The sequence below is a fragment of the Schistocerca cancellata genome, chromosome 12 (genome assembly GCF_023864275.1).
Source record: "Schistocerca cancellata isolate TAMUIC-IGC-003103 chromosome 12, iqSchCanc2.1, whole genome shotgun sequence".
Taxonomy (NCBI): Eukaryota; Metazoa; Arthropoda; class Insecta; order Orthoptera; family Acrididae; genus Schistocerca; species Schistocerca cancellata.
In genome coordinates this window covers 169054123-169076056 of record NC_064637.1, presented here as the reverse complement: position 1 = coordinate 169076056, position 21934 = coordinate 169054123, and the positions used below count along the sequence as shown (strand labels likewise).

Below are 21934 nucleotides of genomic sequence, written 5' to 3'. Positions count from 1 at the left end.
TTACGGGTACCCTTGGATCAGACTGAATTTTCTAAGAAAAATACTTCGTTTGCAGGGGCAAAAACACACAAATATGTAATAAGTAATTTAACATTGAGTTTTATTTAATAGTTTTTCCCGCACCTTATCTCCTTCGTACCCCCACGACGAACAATGATGTGATAGTGTACCACTTATTCATTTAGGTTGGTCTCTTATCTTATATACAATGAAAGTTTTGTGGAGCTCTCCATATCCAAATATGACAAACCTTTCACGTCACCAGTTATATTAAATATAGTACTTTCAAAGCTGCAGCACTCTCGAGAACTCGAATGATTAGCTGGCATTGAGTGAAGAATGGAAGGCTGATAAAAATTTGGCAGTAATAAATATACGGGCTATACAAAGGAACGAAACTCGAGGACAAAATTATGGACAAGGAAGAGGAAGTACACGAAGGTTTGGGACGCCATTTTCCAAAAATATGTTGCACAGGGTGTAGTCTATCTGGAAGCGAACACGGTAGACAAACAGTACGGGCAAGGGGATGCGGAAGGACTTCAGAGGATCAGCTGAGTAGATTGAATAACTGATCAAATTGGGGAGAAATTTATGGCATAAGGTAACTAAAAGAAGGAATCAGTTGATAGGAGACAACCTGAGGTGTCGAGGAATAGTCAGTCGGGTAGTGGAGGGAAGTGTGGGGAGTACAGATTGTAGACGAAAACTGAGGCTCGAATACAGTAAGCGGCTCAGATAGGTGAAGAGGGTCCTACAGGATAGGCTCGTGTTGAACTCTGTGAAAAATGCCAAACTGCTGTTCAAATTGGAGTCTGTGTTAAATTATAGGTCTCGCATAATTGGCTGGGCGAGCCAATTTGAAGGTCGAACGTGGGTGATGGCGTCCCACCTGCGATAGGACTGAGCCGCTGGTAAAGCACTGCATTGTGATCGAAGCGATGTTCAGGTTAAGGACAGCTTTACGCAAAGCTTGTGCCTTCAGACCGAAAGCAGAAATCCTTTTCACTGGCATAGTAACTCAAATATGTTATCCCCCATACGTCACTGAATGAAGGTGTTTGATTCGCAAAAGAACAGCCAAATTATTGTTATCAGAGGACTGTGTGTTGACCTGTTTGGTCTTTTCGATTACTTTTAGGATGATATCGAGAAATAATATTTGTACGTCTCAGCTAACACTTACGTGCTCGAGCAGAAAGGAGTTCCGAAAGTTCGCAGCGTGTCTCTTTGTGCTTAATAATTCGTCGTTTTAATAGGTTGGTCGAGTTTGCAGTTGACTCTTTTTTTTGTCTGTTAGTAAGCTGTTTCTCCTTAAGTTGCCATTTTTCATTTGAATCTATATGTACTGTCAGTTTCACGAGACCTTCTGTTTCAGCTGTTCCATCATTTGCTTTTGAGAAAATGTGTGTGCTGTTCAACATTGCTGCTCTTCAAAGTGCCGTTGCAGCGAGTCAGAGTGTGGATAGTGATGAGGGCCTCAAACTTGCAGCAAAATTACTTCAGGTAAATAAAAAGTAAATCCTGTTGTACATCCTCGCTGTTTATTTTGTGTGGTTTAGAAATACTGAACCTGTCTGTACAGACCTGCCGAAAGGGCTCATCGAAATCTGGCGTACATTAAATATGCACCTTAAGAGGACTTCTAGTTATTCTTGTGAATTTGCTGGCTATGCCATCTCACAGCCAAACTGTCACTTCGTGATGTAACCTATACCTTGTTCTATGTTGCAGATAAGTTTGTGACCACATCGAAGATTTCGTATTCACATTTGTCAGCTTAGCTAACCCGACACCAAACTGTCGCCTTCCAGTGTGACCCGGAGCTTACTTAGGATGCACTACAGATCAGTCTGCGGACAATATAAAAGCAAAATAAATATTTGTTCTGTCGAATCTCTGTCTGTGCCTATATAACACCACATTCTACATCCACATTATGATGTGGGCCAAAGCTGACACCCAATATTAGCAGGTCGAATAGACACAGTGTTCCTGTACATTAGAGTTCTGAGAAATATCGGCACTATATGTTGCATTGTATGTGGGCTCTTTGTATTCGGGATTAAAGTATGTGCAGATCGAATGGCTGTAGGTTGCAGTACTGACATAGAAATGGAGATTTGCACATGATAAACAATTGTGGAGTGCGCATCAAACCAGTATTTGGACCGAAGATGATGACAGCAACACAAGAACGGTTACTACTCGCCAAATTACAAAACAACTAATCGGGGAAGGGATTTTAAAAACAATGAATTGCCTAACTTCCAGTTCAAAATAAACAGTGCAACAAATACTTAAATGTAACAATGCACAATCCGGGATGCAATGTAACAGTATAATGAAAAGGGTAGTTGCTACTCACCAAAAAGTGGAGGTGCTGAGTTACAGAAAGACACAACAAAAAGACTGTCAGAAAGTTAGCTTTTGGCCAATGATGCCTATGACAAAAATAGGCAAAACACACACACACACACACACAAATGTAACCCACACATACATGACCACAGTCTCAGGCAGATGGAGCCAGAATGTGAGCAGCGTGGCATTACGGCAGAGGCAACTCTGTGGAAGGGAGGGGGGGGTAAGGAGGAGGCTGAAGTGGGGAGGGGGAGGGATAGCAGGGTAGGGGTGGGGGACAGCAAAGTGTTGCAGGGACCGGGTGGAGAGTGGGGCAGCTAGGTGCATTCAGGAGATTACACGGAGGGCAGAGGGGGTTAGTGGAAAAGGAGAAAAGTAAATGGACTGGGTACGCTGGTGGAATAGAGGGTAGTGTAGTGCTGGAATTGGAGCAGAGAAAGACTAGATGGGTAAGGACAATGACTAACAAAGTTTGAGAGCAGCAGGGTTTATGGGGATGTAGGATGTATTCCCACCTGCACAATTCAGAAAAGCATTGTTGAGATAGGTGGTGATTGTGAGAGGACTGGAGTAGGTGGTGGTCGATGTAGGGGACAGGTTTTGCATCTGGTATTCCTCCCACCAGTCGTGTCACAAACATCATCTATCTCATCAAAGCTTTTCTGAATTGTGCAGGTGGGAATACATCCTACATCCCCATAAACCCTGCTGCTCTCAAACTTTGTTTGTAATTGTCTGTACCCATCTGGCCTTTCCCTGCTCCCATTCCAGCACTACACACCCCTCTATTCCGCCAATGTACCCAGTCTTTTTACTTTTCTCCTTTTCCATTAACCCCCTCTGCCCTCCGTGTAACCTCCTGAATGCACCTAGCTGCCCCACTCTCCACCCGGTCCCTGCAACACTTTGCTGTCCCCCACCCCTACCCTGCTATCCCTCCCCCTCCCCCTCCCCACTTAAGCCTCCTCCTTACCCTCCCCTCCCCCCCCCCCCCCCTGCCCACAAAGTTGCCTCTGCCGTAATGCCATGCTGCTCACATTCTGGCTCCAGCTGCCTGAGACTGTGGTCATGTATGTGTGGGTTACATTTGTGTGTGTGTGTGTGTGTGTGTGTGTGTGTGTGTGTGTTGTCAATTTTTGACACAGGCCTTATTGGCCGACAGCTCGCTTTCTGACAAACTCACTGTCGTGCCTTTCTGCGACTCGGCATCTCCGATCTCTGATGAGTAAATACTTAAATGTTAAATTTTGTTATCTTTAAATTTTTTAAATCAGATTAAGTGTCTTTAATTGTATAGGCTTTTGTGCCCAGACTCATTTAATGTGTCATATCGTAAACAACTATCGCTGCTCAGTCATTTCCACCGCAGTTATAGATGTCTTTTGGTGCTACCCAGTTGCTATTTGTTTATTTATGGATTGTCATTTTTGTTTTGAAATTAAAGTTGTGAAGTTGTGCTGGAGCTTACATAATTGAGTTTTCAATTTTGATTGTTGGGTAATTCTGCTGTATCGTTTAAGTGTGCTGCACATTTTTACAAATGCTGAGTATGCTGGTACAGTAGTTTTGTGCCGGTTTTGTAATGGAGAGGCTGCTGCTGATGCTCGTATAGAATACGGTAGTAGATTCCCTAACAGCAGAGCACCAGACTCCAATGTGTTTTCTCGTGTTTTCTCTAAACTGTGTAAGACCGCTGTAGTGCCCAGCAGTCCTGTTTAATTTGAATGTGCAAATGAGCAGAGTGTGCACGACATTCGGTCGGAGATAAGCCGGCCTTCGACGAGCACACGTGGGATCCCTCCGCGTATCGTGTTCCGCATATGAGAATGTGGCATTTATTACGTACGCGTGGTGTCTCCACTTACTATTTACTGTGTGTTCGACATCGTGTAGGAGGAGGTGGAGGCGGTTAATTGCAGACTGCCTAGTAATCCCATTAATACTGTTCACTGACGGAGCAACTTTCACTTGTGACAGTATCGATAACACTAGAAGATCTCGTTGGTTGTACGACAAAAACCTATGTGCCTTTGTGGACACACATTTTTTGAGGACACTTTTGAATAATTGGTCGGTGTGGTACGATAGACGACCAGTCGATCGGGCCCGTTGTGTTACTGCACCGTCTTACAGTGCCCCATCGTATAGACATTCGTGAAAGTGTACTTCCAGAGTTCTTGTTGGTGGTCTTTCAGTAGCTGTTCTTGCACATCATCTTTCCTTTGTTAGATGTTTTCTATTTCCTAATTATCTCCAATACAAGATAATAAAATTTAGAGAAATTTTCTGTCCTCTCTGGAGTTTCATCCTTTCTCGGTTGGCTTACTTCCTGGAAGCATCAGGTTCTTTAATAATTTTTCTGTTGCAACTTGCATCCTTAATTTTTCGAGCTGATTTTCATTGCCTCATTTTCTGTTAAGCTCATTTCCATGATTGCTTCTTCAATTACTCTGTGCCAGGTATTTAGTTGTTCCTCCAATTTCTGCTCATTGCCTTCCCATATCATCACTTTCACATTTGCTGATGTTCCTTACGATGTTGTCAGTGACTTTATTGAAGAACACTGCTGAGAGTGCACAACCTGTTTGAACCCCTCTCTGTTCCGAACTGTCCTGATTTTTGTCATCTATGATAACACAATTTAGGTTCTTTGTGTACATGTTTCTGAGTTGAGTTGCATTCCTTTTGACAGTTCCAGTCTTTTCAGACCTTGTGATATCTATGAATGCAACTGTGATGTCTTCCCCAGATTCCAATTTCTTTTTTACTTCCTGTCTGTCTGTAAACATGACATCCATAGTTGCTCTTCTGGGCCGAAATTCTTGTTCTTCTTCACTTAATTGTGGTTCTGTCTTATTCCTGATTTGCTGTAAAATTACTTTCTTTAATCTTCACACAGTGCTACAGTAATGATAGTCCCCTGTAGTTACAACAGAGCACTATGTTAACCTTCATAAAAGTAGGTACAGTAATTTCCTTTGCCCGAGCGTCAGGAATTTCTTTTCTGGACATACTCTCCTCATTATTCTATGTAGCCACTGCATTTCAGTAGGTCCTGAAGTTTTTTTTTCATTTTGAGAGTGATGTCATCTACTCCATGAGCTCTGCCATTTTTCATTTATAACACAGCTTTCTGTACAGCCAACAGCGGTAGACGTTGCTTTTTACTACCTCTTTAGTGGCATTTTCTTCCATCTCCCTCTGTTTCATTATGTGTATTTCTTTTGCCCTGCCCTTTGTACAGATTTTGGAAATATTCTTTCCATACTTCCAAAACTACTACTCGTTCACACACAGGATTTCCTCCTCTGTTGACGGCTCTCGAAGTATTTTCTTTCTTCTTCCTTCCATTACTTAATATGCACGAACGAACGAGTGGCAGTACGGTACTATTGGCCAGTGCGAGTCTTTCTATTTGACGTCACTTTGGTGAACTGGGTATCGGTGGAGGCGAGATGAGGGTTAGTTAAACACAGACACCCGGTCCCCGAGTGCTGAGAATCGAACTCTGGGCCTCGCTGCCTAGAGGTGATAAGTTGTGAGCTGCAGACACGATGTGGTGTATTATTATAGTCTTTTGATCCTTAAAACTCTTATATTTCCCTTGTGAATTTGTCCCGAGACATCATCTTAGCCAATTCAATAATTTTTCTTGCTGCTCTGCTTAGTTGTTCCCATTTGTCCCTATTATATTCCGTTCTGTTCTTCGAACTGTTCGCTCATTCCTCCACGTAGTTTCTCTCCGTGTGACATTTGTCAGTGTCGTTCCACACATTTCTTCTGCAGCCTTGATGAGGCTCTGTTCGGACCTCCTCTGTTCTTCTTCTGTATCGGCCCTCCCGTCTTTGGGAAGCTGTATCTTAATCCTTACCTCTTGGGTTCCTCCATTTCCACCACTCAATTTTTGCACTTCTTTTTCCCCCATTCATAGTTTTTCTGAATTTCTTCAATTTCCCTACAGATAGTCTGAAGTCAATGTCAAGATAGCACCCTCTGTCACTTGCACTTCTGTCGGGCCTCTTAAGATTTCTTCAGTTATTATTATACGGTCTATTACGTATTTCTGTTCCTAAATCCAACTGTCTGGGAAAATTGTGACTGCAATATCTCTCTTCTTACACCATCCCTTACCAATTATCCATCAATTTCTCAGGTATGCCTAGTAATACACCCCTTTCCTCATTTCTGTGATATTCTCCATGGCTTTGGTGCCCTCTTCCATTATTCCCAATTCTAGCATTAAAGTCTCCTATAATCACAGTCCTAGTAGATGTTACAGCATCTCTCAGTTTAGTGATAGAAATGTTGTATTCTGATTATCCTGTACTACCACAGATTAATATATTATTGTTCCTCCTAGAATGCCCTGCACATCTGACAGTTGGCAAAACTTCTGTTATGTAAGTGTACGTATCGACTACAGGGGAGTGCTTGTCTTTCCCGATTTTTGTTTGTTTTTATCCTGGAGTTTCTCTTATTGTAATATCTGTTTACTTATATCTTATACCTATCTCCCATTTTCTTCTCGTACTCTCTCTCAGACCATTTTCTTCTCGTACTCTCTCTCAGATGAAGACTAATTGGAATCGTAAGTTTTAGGATTTCGTGATATACGAGGGTCGTTCAGTAATTAAAGAGGCAAATTGATCTGGAGAAAAAAGCATTTATTTTTACAAAACAGTACTTTTTCTACCTTTCATCATAATCCCCTTGAACATTTGTGCACTTGTTCCAATGGGCTACACTCTTTTTTTTATTCCGGCTGCAAAGAACTCTTTACCTTGATGTTTGAACCAATTTCCCACAAACCTTTTCACGTCCTCATTGTCCTGGAACCTCTTCCCACGTAATGCCTCCTTCAGTGAACCAAACAAATGGAGAGAAATCACTAGGTGCTAAATCAGGACTGTAAGGGGGATGAGGCAGTACTTCCCAGCCCATTTTGTTGATGGTTTCACAGGTTAGTTGAGCAATATGAGGACGTGTGTTGTCTTGCTGGGGAATCACATCTCTCCTCTGAGACCCACGGCATCTCTCTCTCTCTCTCTCTCTCTCTCATGGCTAGCTTCACCTTGTTTCAAGAGCAAATCTGAGTAATATCAGTTGTTCATTGTACGCTGCTCTTCGAGATAATCACAAGAAACTGGACCTTCAGCATCCCAAAGCACCGTCGACGTGACTTTTTCTGCTGATGCTTGGGTTTTGAATTTTTTCTTGACAGGTGAACTGGTGTGCTTCCACTCCATGCTGTGTCTTTTTAATTCTGGCTCATAATAGTGAACCCAAGTTTCATCAGAAGTTAAAATTTTGTTGAAGTGCTCACCTTATTTTTCATAATGTTACTTCAGGTCTGTGCACGCACTCAACGTTGTTTCCTTGTGTAGCCGCGTCAACTCCTTTGGGGCCCATCTCTTACATGATTTGCAATACTTCAGCTTGTTACAGAAAATGTTATGAACTATACCAGTACTAACTTGAACCTTATCAACTTATCATTTTCACAGTCACAAGGCAGTCGGCACGAATAATGTTATCAATTCGATTTTCAAGTGAGGGAGTTGAAACTGCAACTGGTCGACCAGAACGGTGTTAGTCGGTGACCGAGTCGTGACCATTTTTTAACTACTCTACCCACTTGCAAAAATTTGCACGATTTGTACAACCTTCACCACAAACTTTCGATATTCTACAGTATATATTCACAGGTTTCTCGCCTTCAGCAAGCAAACAACAAATAACAAACATTGTTCGACTAATGTGGACATTTCGAGTGGACTCACCATCTCGAATGTGTATTTTTGAGGTTACGAACAAAACAATGTTGATACATCGGCTGATCAGGGCTCGTCCCAGAGATGCCAACTTACAGCCATAAAAGCACCAAAGTTGCCTTACTAACAGTTTTTCCCCTGGACGAATTTGTCTCTTTAATTATTGAATGACCCTCGTATGTTGCAAATAGTTGATGATCTCTCTCTAAGTTTGCAGTGTACAATAATGTGTGCTTTTCTTTTAAAGGAGTCATTAATTAGAGATTTTACACTGTTTGCTGCGTTTCTTTTTCCTGAACGGATTGTCGGTGCAACTTCCGGTTCCCCGTTTTCCCTCTGCTCTCGGGTGATCGAAACACAGCTACGGTGAATCGATGTTAAGTCCCGGTCTGTGAGTTTTCAATGTTGAATTTAGTTTTAATTTAACTCGGTAAGTGAATACCTAAAAGTCATTAAAGCACAACGAGAGCACTGCAAGTACATTAATTTGTTCTAGAGAGTTAATACTGTCTTTGCCAGATATGCCATCTAAATTGAGACAAGATGGACAAACTGACAAAAAAGGAACTGTCCTAGTGAACTAATACAATCATTCATTGAGATGCAGAGGGTACAGACAAGCTTTTTTTGCCGTGTGTTCCATGTGCAGCAAGCAGCCGGAATCTTCAACTACCTGAAAGCCAACGTGATGTTGGCGATCCAGCAGGAGCCGACGCAGGACCTCAATCCGGAGACCCTGGGTGCGCTGTCCTCGCTCATGATCGCCCAGGCGCAGGAGATCTTCGTCTACAAAGCCATCCACGGTAAGACCGGCAGTCGCATCGCTCCCAGAGCGGTGCGGTGCTCGTGTCGGGCAGTGAGGACACGCCGTGCCTCCGGGCGCGCGTCAGTGGGGTGTTCGATCCGCCGTCTGTCGTAGTAAATAATTTGGTGCCGAGTTTTAATTTTCTGGTTTTGTCACACCTCGGCATTTCTGTCACCGATAAACACGTACGACGGACACGGGCGTAAAGAAACTTACGAAAAATGAAGTGTGTTAGCTTCTGAGCTAATGTAGTGCTCTGACTTCGCTACTAGTGAGTCCGTCACCTCAATCTGTACTGTGCTAACTGTCGACCCGACTCTTCCCTTCTATCCTAATCTAAACCGCAGGCTGCCCTATACGCCAGTGTTACTACAGTGTAGATTCTGCCTCGAGGATGAAATTGTTAATAATATTTTGACACAGACAGTTTATTAGCGAAAGCTGTATCAAAATCCCTACAATAGTTCCTGAGAGTAGCCCGAATGTACAGACAGAAACTGCAGCAGAGGAGTTTTATTCGCAATACGTGTTGACAGATGAGATTGTCTACAACAAATTGACAGTGGACCCCATTTGACGGAATACTAGGCCTCGGGACTGTAAATTCCCATTAATCTCAGTCAAAACAGATACAGTGATCTGCAAATGCTGTGTTCAGTGTGGCAGATAGTAACAGCAGCCGAGTAGTGTAGCAGGACACAGCTGACTGTTTTTCTCTCTACGTTGACAATTACTCCAGTAAGCACCAGTTTGTTGTAGCATACATTACATAATTCGACACACCTGAAGGATTTCCTTTTGTTATAGGATTTACAAAACTTCTAGTTTTATTGTAAAAAAATACAGTAAATAAAGTAAACAAGATTGTTGTTGTTGTTGTTGTTGTTCTGTGATGAAACAGTCCTTGTCAGTTGTTTGACAAAAAGTGTTTACAAATGGATTTGTACTCGACTGTATTTGAACACACCGCGGTCACGAAAGAAGTATTCCTTCGCAGGACGACACGGGCCGAGCCGGTGTAGCGACGGAGGCGCTTCTCGGCTCAAATTGCATTCTGGATCGCTCGACGTACATTTTTTTCTGCGGCTCCCGTAACTGATTTGGGAGACTACCTGTATTTTCCTTCTTTGAATTCACAGCCGTGGGGAGCTCTGAGTGGAGGAGGTGGTGCCCAGTCTCCCCCCTCCTGCCGACAGTGAGGCACACTTTGTTCCCTCGAGGATCCCGACTGGGCACGACTGCATTTTCTCAATACGGCTAATTACATTGTTGCAGGAGTAAAAGATACCTAGAAAAGCAAAAACAAATTTCTACGTACCTCCTCTTCAGAAAATATTTATCTGCTACGTAGCTGTAGGCTGCGAGTAACACTGTGTTCGAAACTGAAAAGGTAACGAGGTTTTGTCGCCTGTCTTGTCGCGGAGATTATTTCTGTAGCAGAAAACAGATTTTTGCCACTAGTCACTTCATCCGGGGTATTTTATTTTTTCTATCTTTGCAAGTATTTATTATCTTTTCCACTGCTCGTTCTTAAATGTTATCGTACCCGATCGTTTAGGAGTGCTAGTCCTCGGCTAGGCGCCGCTTACCGAGTGAAATGGAGAACGCGTTTCCTCGACGACAACTAGCTGCTTGCGTACGATAATTTGTACGAGTGAGCCTCTGGAAATGAGAATAAATTCTCGTATCATTGTTATGAAAAGTAACAATTTAAAAAATAGAACTATCTTTGCAGAGTCACTGTCGACAGAAATTCGTTTCCTTTCGTACCGTCACTGTCTCCGTCACAGCTATTGTATAATAAAGTGAAATTGTTTTGACAGTGAGTGCGGTGATGTGTTCGTGTGACGGTCAGTGTGCTAGGATGCCGTTATTGAGAAAGATACTGCAAGCTCTAGTTAAAAGATTGAACATTTTTTTGCGGTAAGGAAGAAGTTACAATATAGAGAGGGAGAGTCAATAAGTAAAATTAATTTCATTTTTGTATTGCCCGATGTCATCGGAGCCACGTTTGTGAGCGACAGTGGGAGTAATGGGTAGGCTCCGCAAATTTTATTTGTAGTGTGTCGTATATCTCAAATTACATCGGCGATGTGATATTTAGGTTCTAAATTGAGAGAACAGAATCCTTTTTTCCTCAGTTGTGGTTTTGTGCTCTTGGGTGTGGTGACCATTTTGAGGCTTGTGCAAAAGAGAGAGAAACAACATTTTATGTCGCAGCATCGGCAGCCAATGTATGCGTGTTTGCTTCAGATATTTGACTTGGCACTGTCTGCTGGGTTCCTTACTTCAGGCGGCAGGCAGCTTTTCTGCTGCCCTCGTGAGTTTCTCACAGCTCACAAATCCAGCCCGGAGCCTCGTGTTCAGTAACGAGCACAGACATTCGATTCCACCGGCAGTAGAAGAGCACAGTCTGTCGAAGATTGCGAGGTCACGCGACCCGTTCAAAGAAGTCGTCCCGGCGTTCACCCGGAGTGATTTTGCCTGGACGACAAAATATCTAAACTGTAATTCGTGGAGAAAAAATATCTTTATTTCTCTCTTTTTGTGTTTCTTGTCCCATTCCCATGTATCTCAGATGTAAATGTAGTTAAATTTGACAACAAGTACAGCTAAATGGGAAAATAAAAAAGTCCTTGTTTTCCACCACTATTTTTTTATCAGTTAACATCCCCACAGTCTTCCATTACTGTGGAAGCTACGAGAAGAAATTAGAATTACTGGAATGGTGTTAAATACCAGACTGTGGAAGCAGCCAGAATACCGGTAATCTTCCCATTTGCCTTTCTGTTTTCAGAGATTTAAGAAACAATCTTGTCAAGTGCATGTGCAGGGATAAGAAAGAATTGGCTACCACTGGAAATTCGTCTCGCAAATATCTCTTAAAAGAACTTGCTAAAATATCTGGTACTGCTATCAGCCATTAATTACCTCCCTTATTATATTTGTTGTAATGTCAGTTCTGTCCCTCGAGCATCCAGCTCATTTTCCTAATTTAAGAAATACTAGATCCAGTGCCTAGCCATCTGTATTTAAAGTAAGGCAATCGGGAGTCCCTCGGAGACGTGTGACAGTTTCTGTACGTCGTATCGTCCCGTGTTTGCACTTCACGGTGGCCGTGTCTGACCGAGATAGTGGTGTGGAGTCAGACTGATAACGTGCAGCAAACAGGCCGGTGATGCTCGGTCTCGGTAAACAGTTGCACTCGTTTGCACTGAGTGCTCTGTGACCTCTCGAAATGTTGCAATTATTTACCGAGTAAATGATCCTTATCACAGTTAAACCAGATCGACAACTGGGTTGTTGACTGTAGTAGTATACTGAGATCCCCTAATCGCTCACAGAGCGTCCGTAAGGAACCATGAGGATGAGATAAGTTTAATTGCAATGTGCACAGAGGCATTTAAATAATCATTCTTCCCGCGTTCTGTACATGATTTGAACTGTTAGTCCTGTTTGAGTAATTTTCTGGAACCAGTTGCACGAGTGATTTGTAAGCAATCTCCTTTGTGCACCGATAGCACTTCCCCGGTCTTCTACAAGTAAGCTGAAGTCTACCACCTGCTTTACCCACGACCGAGCCTGTACGATCACAGAGTTTCGTATCCCTACAAAGTTATACACCATGTATTTGTAAGAGTTGGCCAATTCCGACAGTGACTCGTCGATATTAGAGTTTTTGAATTGCACAATTTTACGCATTTAGATCGACCTGCCAATCTTTGCACCACTTTGAAATCTTATCGAGATCTCGTTTAGTATTTATGCAGCTTGTTTCAGACTGTACTTCATTATAGATACCTGCATCATTTTCAAAATGTCCGAGCTTACTATTTATTTTGTCTGCAAAGTCATTAATATACAATGTACAGCAAGGGTTCGTGGGGCTCACCTGAAGTTACTTCTACATCTGACACTGACTCTCCGTACAAGGTAACACGCTGTTTTTCCCCTGCCAAAAAAAAAATCCGCAAGCTATTCGTAAATTTTTCTCGATACCCCGTGTGATCGAACTAATAACAGTAAGCGTAGGTGTGGCACCGAGTCAAATACTTTTTCTAGCTGACTGACGTGATTCGAAGCTTTCGGTATGTCACGTGAGGAAAGTGCGAATTGGGTTGTGTGTGACATGTTTTCAGAATTCGTGCCGGTTGGCTTTGAGAAGGTCATTCTGTTAATGGTACATTATTGTGTTTGAGCTCAGAATATGTTCTCTGATTTGACAGCAAATCGATGTCGAGGATATTGGACGGTAGTTTTGTTGATCCCTTCCACTACCCTTCTTGCAGACACGTGTGACCTGTGGGTTTTTTTTTTCCAGGAACTGGGCAAAGTTTTTTGTTTGACGATCTATAGTAGATTATAGTTAGAAGAGGAGCTGACTCAGCTGCGAATGCACTACAGAATCTGACAGGGATTCCATTGGACCATTGAGCTTTGTTCAGTTTTAACAGTTTCAGCTATTTTTCAACACTACTGACACTAATAGTTATTTCATTCTCCTTTTCAGTGGTACAAAGATTAAATTGGGGCAATTCTCCTGGATTTTCCTTTGTAAAAGAACCAGAACCTAGCAGTGCCTCCATCAATATACCAGCTCACTCAGTGTCGTCCAGTGAAGGAACACTTCTTTTGCAGCCACTGTAAATTTAAATTGTCATATACAAATCCATCTGTGAAGTGTTACTGTCAAACGGGCAAGGAATGTTCCATCACATCATGATGATAAACAACAACAATTTAAAACCAAGATATTGGAAGAAACTTATGAAGTTACGTAAATGAAAAATACAGCTGCTTCAGACTTTGTCATCACACATATCCACCGTTTTTACCGGTCGTGTGTGTGTGTGTGTGTGTGTGTGTGTGTGTGTGTGCGCGCGCGCGCGCAGTGAAGATAGTGCTATAAATTTGTTCGTATACTGTTGTCAGACAGAGGAATACTTGTGTTATGTAGCAAGGCATGTTACTAGTCCAACCTCTAAAAGCAATTTGGAATAGTTCAAATATGCCTCAGTATGAGACAGTCTAATAGGGTTGGAAATGATGTGTGTGCGGCTGCATGAGATGTCTGTCTAAAATCTAGTCTGTGGAAATTGTTCATTAGAGCTCTGCATTTTTGTGCTATTCTGAGTAAAACTCCAGGCATTGTCTCAAAAATTTACTCAGAAATGATTACAGAGTAGTCTGCCATTTCTGTAACTTCCAAACAATTGGATGTCAGTTCGAAGAGGCAAATGATGTAATTCTCAACTATATGCCATGAGTAAAATATTGTGTATTTTCCTCTGGCATAACAATTCATTACCGAGGATGAATTTAGAGTAAATTATTCGATGTACTCGAAACAATTCTTTGTTGCAGACAGATGCATCATCATACAGTAATAAGCGTAATTTATTCCTTTTTGGTAAGCAGTCTCTCTTGTAGACTGGCTCTCATTTCCACAGCATCGTATCGAAGAATTGAAGGCTCCCCTCTGTTTTGCGTATGACTGAACCTATTTTGTTGTTCCGTTTCTTACCTGCACAGACTGTTACAGCCAGGTGTTTGTACAGATTAGTCTTAGGGTAATGCTGTTTGCAATTTGTAAAGTGTGCAGTTTTACATTTCTAAACATTTAAAGCAAAAATCTCAAATCTCCACACCACTTTCGAAACGTGTCGAGATCCGCCTTTATATTTATGCTGCCCTTTTTGGCTGGCAGCTCTTTGAGGTGACTACATTGTCTACAAAAAATCTGAAAGTGGAGTTGTAGCCCCATTCAGCCGAGGCCGAAGAAGGTGGAACGGGGGAAAAATTCGTGTAGTCGCAAATTGTTGTACGGGGTAGGAGGGAATGCCACAAACATCTGCAGGGGTGAGTGTTAGGATGGGGGCGAGGGGGGAGGGTGCAGTTAAAAGGTTACTTTCTCGTTTTTCGTGAATAAATTGAAAACTACTGTTTGTAGTGAAAATGTTCATTAGCACAAAATTAACTGGCATTAAATTTCCTGCAAATTGGTCCTATTAATTTTTACTCTTGTATTAATAGTTTATGCTTTGTAGGAGATGGAAAAAGTGTTTCATTGGTGTAAAAATGTTCATAAAATTAATGTCGGTCAAGTGAAATGGTTTAAGGACAAATCTTAAATGTGTGTACCACGTCTAAGTGCAGTAGAGCCTTTTTAAGAGATACATCGCGTTCTGGGGTCGTAACAGGCGGAGGGGGCGAGCGTCTAGGGTAGAAGCGCGAAGGAAGGTGGGTCTCCGCATCGGGAGTCACGCATTTCCCTCCTCTGTACGTCTGTCCACCAACTGGAGAGCGAGCAGGTGACTCCCCTCTCTCTCTACACACCACTGTGTCACTAGAAGTGACTCCAGTCTGATCCACACAGTTATACTGACCTTCCTCAGCACATAATACGAACTGCTGGCGACACAGTATGCGGATGTGCCCGTTGCGGGATTTATTTTCCACAAAGTGAATTGACACTACACGCAATGCGGGTAAGAGTTACTAATAATAGTAACTCGAGAAACACGTACAGACCGAATGTTCGTAAATCGGTGCACTCCGTCCTTCACCGATAGACGGGGAAATCGATCCTCGATCGTGTACACCGACTGTAGCTTTTCTTCCAGGGAAGCGGACTTCCCCCGCCACGCGTACTCCTCGCTTCAGAGTTAATAGGCAGACCGTACCTCCGCAGTATTTCCTGTCCTGTCGAGTGAGCTATTACGTAAAAAAGTTTAGACAGCTGTAGCTGTCAGTCGTCCACCGAAACGGAGATCCTATCCCGACAGTAACGAGCCGTCAGTACGTATTCAACAGTGTCTATTTCGTCGTCTCCACTGTCACCGGCCGGAATACGGCGAGAGGGATGTCGGATGCTTCGTCCCGACCTCGGCTCTCGCAAAACCTGAAGGGGCCGGAGCCTCAAACTGGAGGAGTGTCGTGGAGCTTCAGATATTTAAAAGAGAGTCGAGCAGTGTTGTTCAGCAGATCAGTGTTCTAGCCTGGAACGCGATCAGCCTCGGTCCGTCCACCTCGTGGATGTGTGCACAGTGGCACCACTCGGTGCAGTCTGCAGTGCGGCGTAACGCCCTCAGTTTCGCACATCGACGGTGGTTCTGCAACGTAAATCGTCCACCTACCTCGGTACTGCTGCAGATCTACACACGTAACTCCTGACTGCACCTACTTGAGAGATCTCGGAAAAGCAGTGTTGAAGAAACTGAGATTTCACTACTACACGTTGGAGGCCACTATAAGTACAAAAGGCTGAAACAAGTCTTGTGAACTATCATATCCTCTCTTCTCGCTATCCGCCAGGCCTCAATCTCCGCTAATTTCTAATTTCAATCTGCCGCCGCTCATACCTCACCTGTCTTTCAACATCATCTTTGCCTCTGTACTTCCGTCCCGAGGCCCAAACTCTTTGCCTTTACAAATGTCTGCTTGTGTCTGTGTATATGCGGATGGATATGTGTGTGTGTGCGAGTGTATACCTGTCCTTTTTTCCCCCTAAGGTAAGTCTTTCCGCTCCCGGGATTGGAATGACTCCTTACCCTCTCCCTTAAAACCCAAATCCTTTCGTCTTTCCCCCTCCTTCCCTCTTTCCTGACGAGGCAACCGTTGGTTGCGAAAGCTAGAATTTTGTGTGTATGTTTGTGTTTGTTTGTTTGTGTGTCTATCAACCTGCCAGCGCTTTTGTTTGGTAAGTCTCATCATATATATATATATATATATATATATATATATATATCTGCTTGTGTCTGTATATGTGTGGATGGATATGTGTGTGTGTGTGCGAGTGTATACCCGTCCTTTTTTCCCCCTAAGGTAAGTCTTTCCGCTCCCGGGACTGGAATGACTCCTTACCCTCTCCCTTAAAACCCACATCCTTTCGTCTTTCCCTCTCCTTCCCTCTTTCCTGATGAGGCAACAGTTTGTTGCGAAAGCTTGAATTTTGTGTGTATGTTTGTGTTCGTATATATATATATATATATATATATATATATATATATATATATATATATATATATATATATATATATATATATATATATATATATATCTAAAAACAAAGTAGATGTGACTTACCAAATGAAAGTGCTGGCAGGTCGACAGACACACAAACGAACACATACATAGTCTTTAAATATGTCTGCTTGTGTCTGTATATGTGTGGATGGATATGTGTGTGTGTGCGAGTGTGTACCCGTCCTTTTTTCCCCCTAAGGTAAGTCTTTCCGCTCCCGGGACTGGAATGACTCCTTACCCTCTCCCTTAAAACTCACATCCTTTCGTCTTTCCCTCTCCTTCCCTCTTTCCTGATGAGGCAACAGTTTGTTGCGAAAGCTTGAATTTTGTGTGTATGTATGTGTTCGTTTGTGTGTCTGTCGACCTGCCAGCACTTTCATTTGGTAAGTCACATCTACTTTGTTTTTAGATATATTTTTCCTTCGTGGAATGTTTCCTTCTATTATAACCATATATATATATATATATATATATATATACCTAAAAACAAAGATGATGTGACTTACCAAATGAAAGTGCTGGCAGGTCGACAGACATTATTAAACGTACTCTTGCATTACCCCTACTTGATTTTGTATTTATAACCTTGTATTTGCCTGAGCAAAAGTCTTATTCCTCCTGCCACTGAACTTCGCTAATTCCCACTATATCTAACTTTAACCTATCCATTTCCCTTTTTAAATTTTCTAACCTACCTGCCCGATTAAGGGATCTGACATTCCACGCTCCGGTCCGTAGAATGCCAGTTTTCTTTCTCCTGATAACAACGTCCTCTCGAGTAGTCCCCGCTCGGAGATCCGAATGCGGGACTATTTTACCTCCGGAATATTTTACCCAAGAGGACTCCACAACCATTTAACCGTACAGTAAAGCTGCATGCCCTCTGGATTTGATATTTGATCATAACTCGCTTCATTTAACTGTAAACATTAATTTTATAACCATTAAACAGTATTTTTAATAATCTGTTTTTCTTTTCTTTATCCTCCTCCATGAACCCCCATGAACTATGGACCTTGCCGTTGGTGGGGAGGCTTGTGTGCCTCAACGATACAGATAGCCGTACCGTAGGTACAACCACAACGGAGGGGTATCTGCTGAGAGGCCAGAGAAACGTGTGGTTCCTGAAGAGGGGCAGCAGCCTTTTCAGTAGTTGCAGGGGCAACAGTCTGTATGATTGACTGATCTGGCCTTGTAACACTAACCAAAATGGCCTTGCTGTTCTGATACTGCGAACGGCTGAAAGCGAGGGGAAACTACGGCCGTAATTTTTCCCGAGGGCATGCAGCTTAACTGTATGATTAAATGATGATGGCGTCCTCTTGGGTAAAATATTCTGGAGGTAAAATAGTCCCCCATTCGGATCTCCGGGCAGGGACTACTCGAGAGGATGTCGTTATCAGAAGAAAGAAAACTGGCGTTCTACGGATCGGCCCCCTCTGGCCGTTACGCGAGCGGTTACTCGGCTCGGCATCGATCGGTAGAGATGTCGGGTGCCCTCCGGAGGGATATTGTACCGAATTCTCTGCAATTGGCGCATTAGGCCGTCAAAATCCCAGGGCGTTCCGAGGGCCGTGTTCGTAATACTCCAAACATTCTCAACCGGGGAGAGATACGGCAACCTCACCGGCCAGAGTAGGGTTCGGCGAGCGCAGAGACGAGCGGTAGGATCCGTCGCCGTACGTGTGCGGGTGATATCTTGCCGAAATGTGAGCCCGGGATCGCTCGCCGAGAAAGGCGACAAACTTGATCGTAGAATATTGTCGGTGCACTACTGTGCTGTAAGGGTGGCACAGATGACAACCGATCGGGTCCTGCCGAGAAAAGAAATGGCACCCCAGTTGTCAGGCCAGCTGGTATCCCACCGCTGCTGTCAGCTGCCCGACATACCTCTTGTGCAGTCATTGTTTTTGGCCCTCTCTGATTGGTGCCAGAGGCTGCAATCGTGCCTGTATAAGCGGACGACTGTGTCAGCCCCGGCAGTCGGTGGTTTTTACTCCCGACGACAGTGGCGGGGAGAGCTGTCATGAGATCGAGTATTTTATTCGAACTGACACGGCAGAAGACTTTATTTAAAAAAACACTTACCTATATCTGGAACAAGAGTCCTGTTTGCAATGAATTACTGACAGTCACGCAGCCGCACACTGAAAACTACCGTGCGGTCTACAGGAATTTTCAGTTCTTAAATCTAGGTAATCAGATAATTTGTAGAAGTAACTAATGTGATATGTGTTGTTTTCTTTTGAACTGACAGGGAGTTCTAATTTGTTGCTTTATTTTAGATGTGAACTTAGCCCTTTACACTTGACTTCGTAACTGCTATCTACGTGCTAGACAGTGGGGAAAAATCTATGTGAAGCCATATGTGTCTTATTTTCTGATACTGAAGATTACAGATTAACTGAAACTGTCATAAGCTGTAGAAACTAAATAATGTGACTCAACAGTGTAATTGTTAACAGCACTGTAATGACTCTGGACTAAAATAAGAGAGCCTAAAACATTCAAAGAAGCTCCTGCAAGGATTACGTAATTTTGTTCAAAAATAGTACTGTATCTGTGGAATGGTATTTTGTTTTTCTTTAATGATTATTCCCCCTCTCCCCTTCAGATTATTTAGTGTAATTTACTGTGAGTCACACTCATATATACGCTCCAGAGTTTATTACAGGTATCGCAGTATTGTTGTGGAGTCCTATAAAATTAACGAGGTTTTCAGTTAAAATTTGTCATGGCAGTCTTGTCTGCGAGTACTACAGTTTTGTATGAAAAACAATACAATTCAGCTGTAAATTAAGATACACAATGTATGGCTATGGGAAGAAATGAAAGTTGTGGTAGGCTTGACCTTTTTTTTTAGTTGATAGCAAATATTTGACTTCTTGTGTCCAGAACACAATTCCTCTTTTTTGGGCCACAGGACCAGACAAAGGCATTCCTTTGCTACCACCCTGCACAAATACACAACAATGAGTATAGAAGAGATGTCAAATTCTGAAGCGGATGCTGTTTGATCCTGCTCAGTACGTGCACGGATTATTTCCTTCCATCCATTTGCGTGTGGAATCTATTCTAATGCACATTCGCGCCAACACCGGTTTTCCTCTCTGTGGCCTGCAGCACAGCCTCCAGCTGTGCTGTCCTAGACGTGGTTCTGGCCTGGCCGAAAATATTCTTTTTCCCTCTGTTTGAGCATGGCTAAATGGATGCCTTCCTGAACTCTGTAACATTATGTAAAATATTTTACATCGAAAATGTACATACTTAACTCACTTTCCACGTCCTGGAGCTGCACATTAAAATTTTCATTTCTAGAACTCTTCCAATCCGATAACTGTGTCAAAGGTTAGTTCGATGTCAACCTCTGTGCAGACACTGTCGACAGTTGACAAATAATGTGTGCCTTTCGACCTGGGAACATCTCCGCACGGTGGAGCTGGTCTCGCAACTCCTCGCATCTTGACAGTGATTTCTCAGCCTCTACTTCTAGTGGCACTGTTCTCCTCCTCATTTTAAGGTGGGGCTCCATTTCCCCGTGGCCGCACGTCGGGCGTCTCAAAAGAGTGTCGCTTTTTTCCCTGTTTGTTTTGACGAGACACCGAATGGAAGTGTCATTGCACAAACTGGCAATTTTTTTTAATAGAATAATTTTGGCTATCGGGCCGTGTCATTATAAAACACTAAAGCAACTAAATTGCCAACATTTCGACTGACTCGCTGCAGTCCTCTTCGGGGCAGTGAATTGCGGAATACTGGTGAATGTCTTTCCCTACATACTGTCTATTTCAGTTATACGGTTGCTACCGACATCACGTATCTGGGAGTCATTGGACAATTTGAAGATAGATAGCTGTGCCGTATGGTAGGCTATTGCCTGTTCTACTCTGGTGGCTGATTGGGTGACAACTCCAATAGGTGATTGGTAGGAAATAGAGTAGGTGGATGGTAGGAAATAGAGTAGGTGGATGGTAGGAAATAGAGTAGGTGGTTGGTAGGAAATAGAGTAGGTGGTTGGTAGGAAATAGAGTATCGGCTATATAACTGAAATAGTTAACATGTGGATGTCAACATTCACCAGTACCCAGCAGGTAACACCTTGAAGAAGATCACAGGGAGTCAGTGGAAATCTCGGCAACTTAGTTGCTGTAGTATTTTATGATAACGTGGCCTGATACCCAAAATTATTTTTTCGAATATGACTCTGGTCGTGGAAGCTTCGGAACTTAATAGCAATTTTTACTTTAAAAAATGATAGAAATTTGACAGTCTAGATAGATGAAGATATGATATTCGGTATTAGAAAAAATTGAAATTTGTTTAAACCCATGATGTCTTTGTATCCCTTCCTGATCACCCGCTGTTTATGCCTGTTAGGGGAACATTGATAGTGTCTTCATTTTTCATAAGTCAGTGTATGTCAGAGTAGGCATCATTTGGTTTACAGTTAAAGTTTGTAATGGCCAATTCATGTTTACTTCTAAACACAGGTGACGTTAGAGTATTTAGTTCCACACTGTGCACACAAGTATATCTACTTTCTTCTAGTTTGTACAGATATTTCCAATACAGAATCTTTGCAAGTGCATTTCAGATTTCTCTCAAGGAATGTGGTTATCTGTTTTTCAGATTTCTGCCAATATATTTTGTCTATATCTACACAACTAACCTGCAATTCACACGCGAGTGCTCAACAGAGGACCTGTCGAACCATTTCAGCTGTTTATCAGTCGTTCCATTTTTGAATAGCACTCGAGGTAAAAGACACCTCAGTCTTTCTGTGTGAACTCTGATTTCTCTTATTTTATTGTGACAGTCATTCCTCCCTACGTAGGTGGGAGCTGACATGTTTTTCACATTCGGAGGGGGAATTTGATAATCGAAATTTGGTGAAAATGTCTAGGCGCAATAAAGGTAATCTTTATTGCAGTGATTGCCACCCAAACTTGCATGTTGTATCTGTGACACT

General features: G+C 42.7%; 2 protein-coding genes across 10 annotated transcripts in view; both read left to right on the top strand.

The window, feature by feature from the left end:
• LOC126109880 (protein roadkill) overlaps window positions 1-21934 on the top strand; it is a 695429-nt gene that overhangs the window by 113415 nt on the left and 560080 nt on the right. The gene's annotated exons all lie outside the window — the stretch shown is intronic.
• LOC126109878 (programmed cell death 6-interacting protein) overlaps window positions 1-21934 on the top strand; it is a 157669-nt gene that overhangs the window by 3688 nt on the left and 132047 nt on the right. For all 9 annotated transcript variants that reach the window (XM_049914956.1, XM_049914955.1, XM_049914952.1 and 6 more), the window contains exons 3-4: window positions 1379-1506; window positions 8785-8938. In XM_049914956.1, the coding sequence (XP_049770913.1) occupies window positions 1379-1506; window positions 8785-8938 (282 nt within the window). The remainder of the gene's footprint in view (window positions 1-1378; window positions 1507-8784; window positions 8939-21934) is intronic.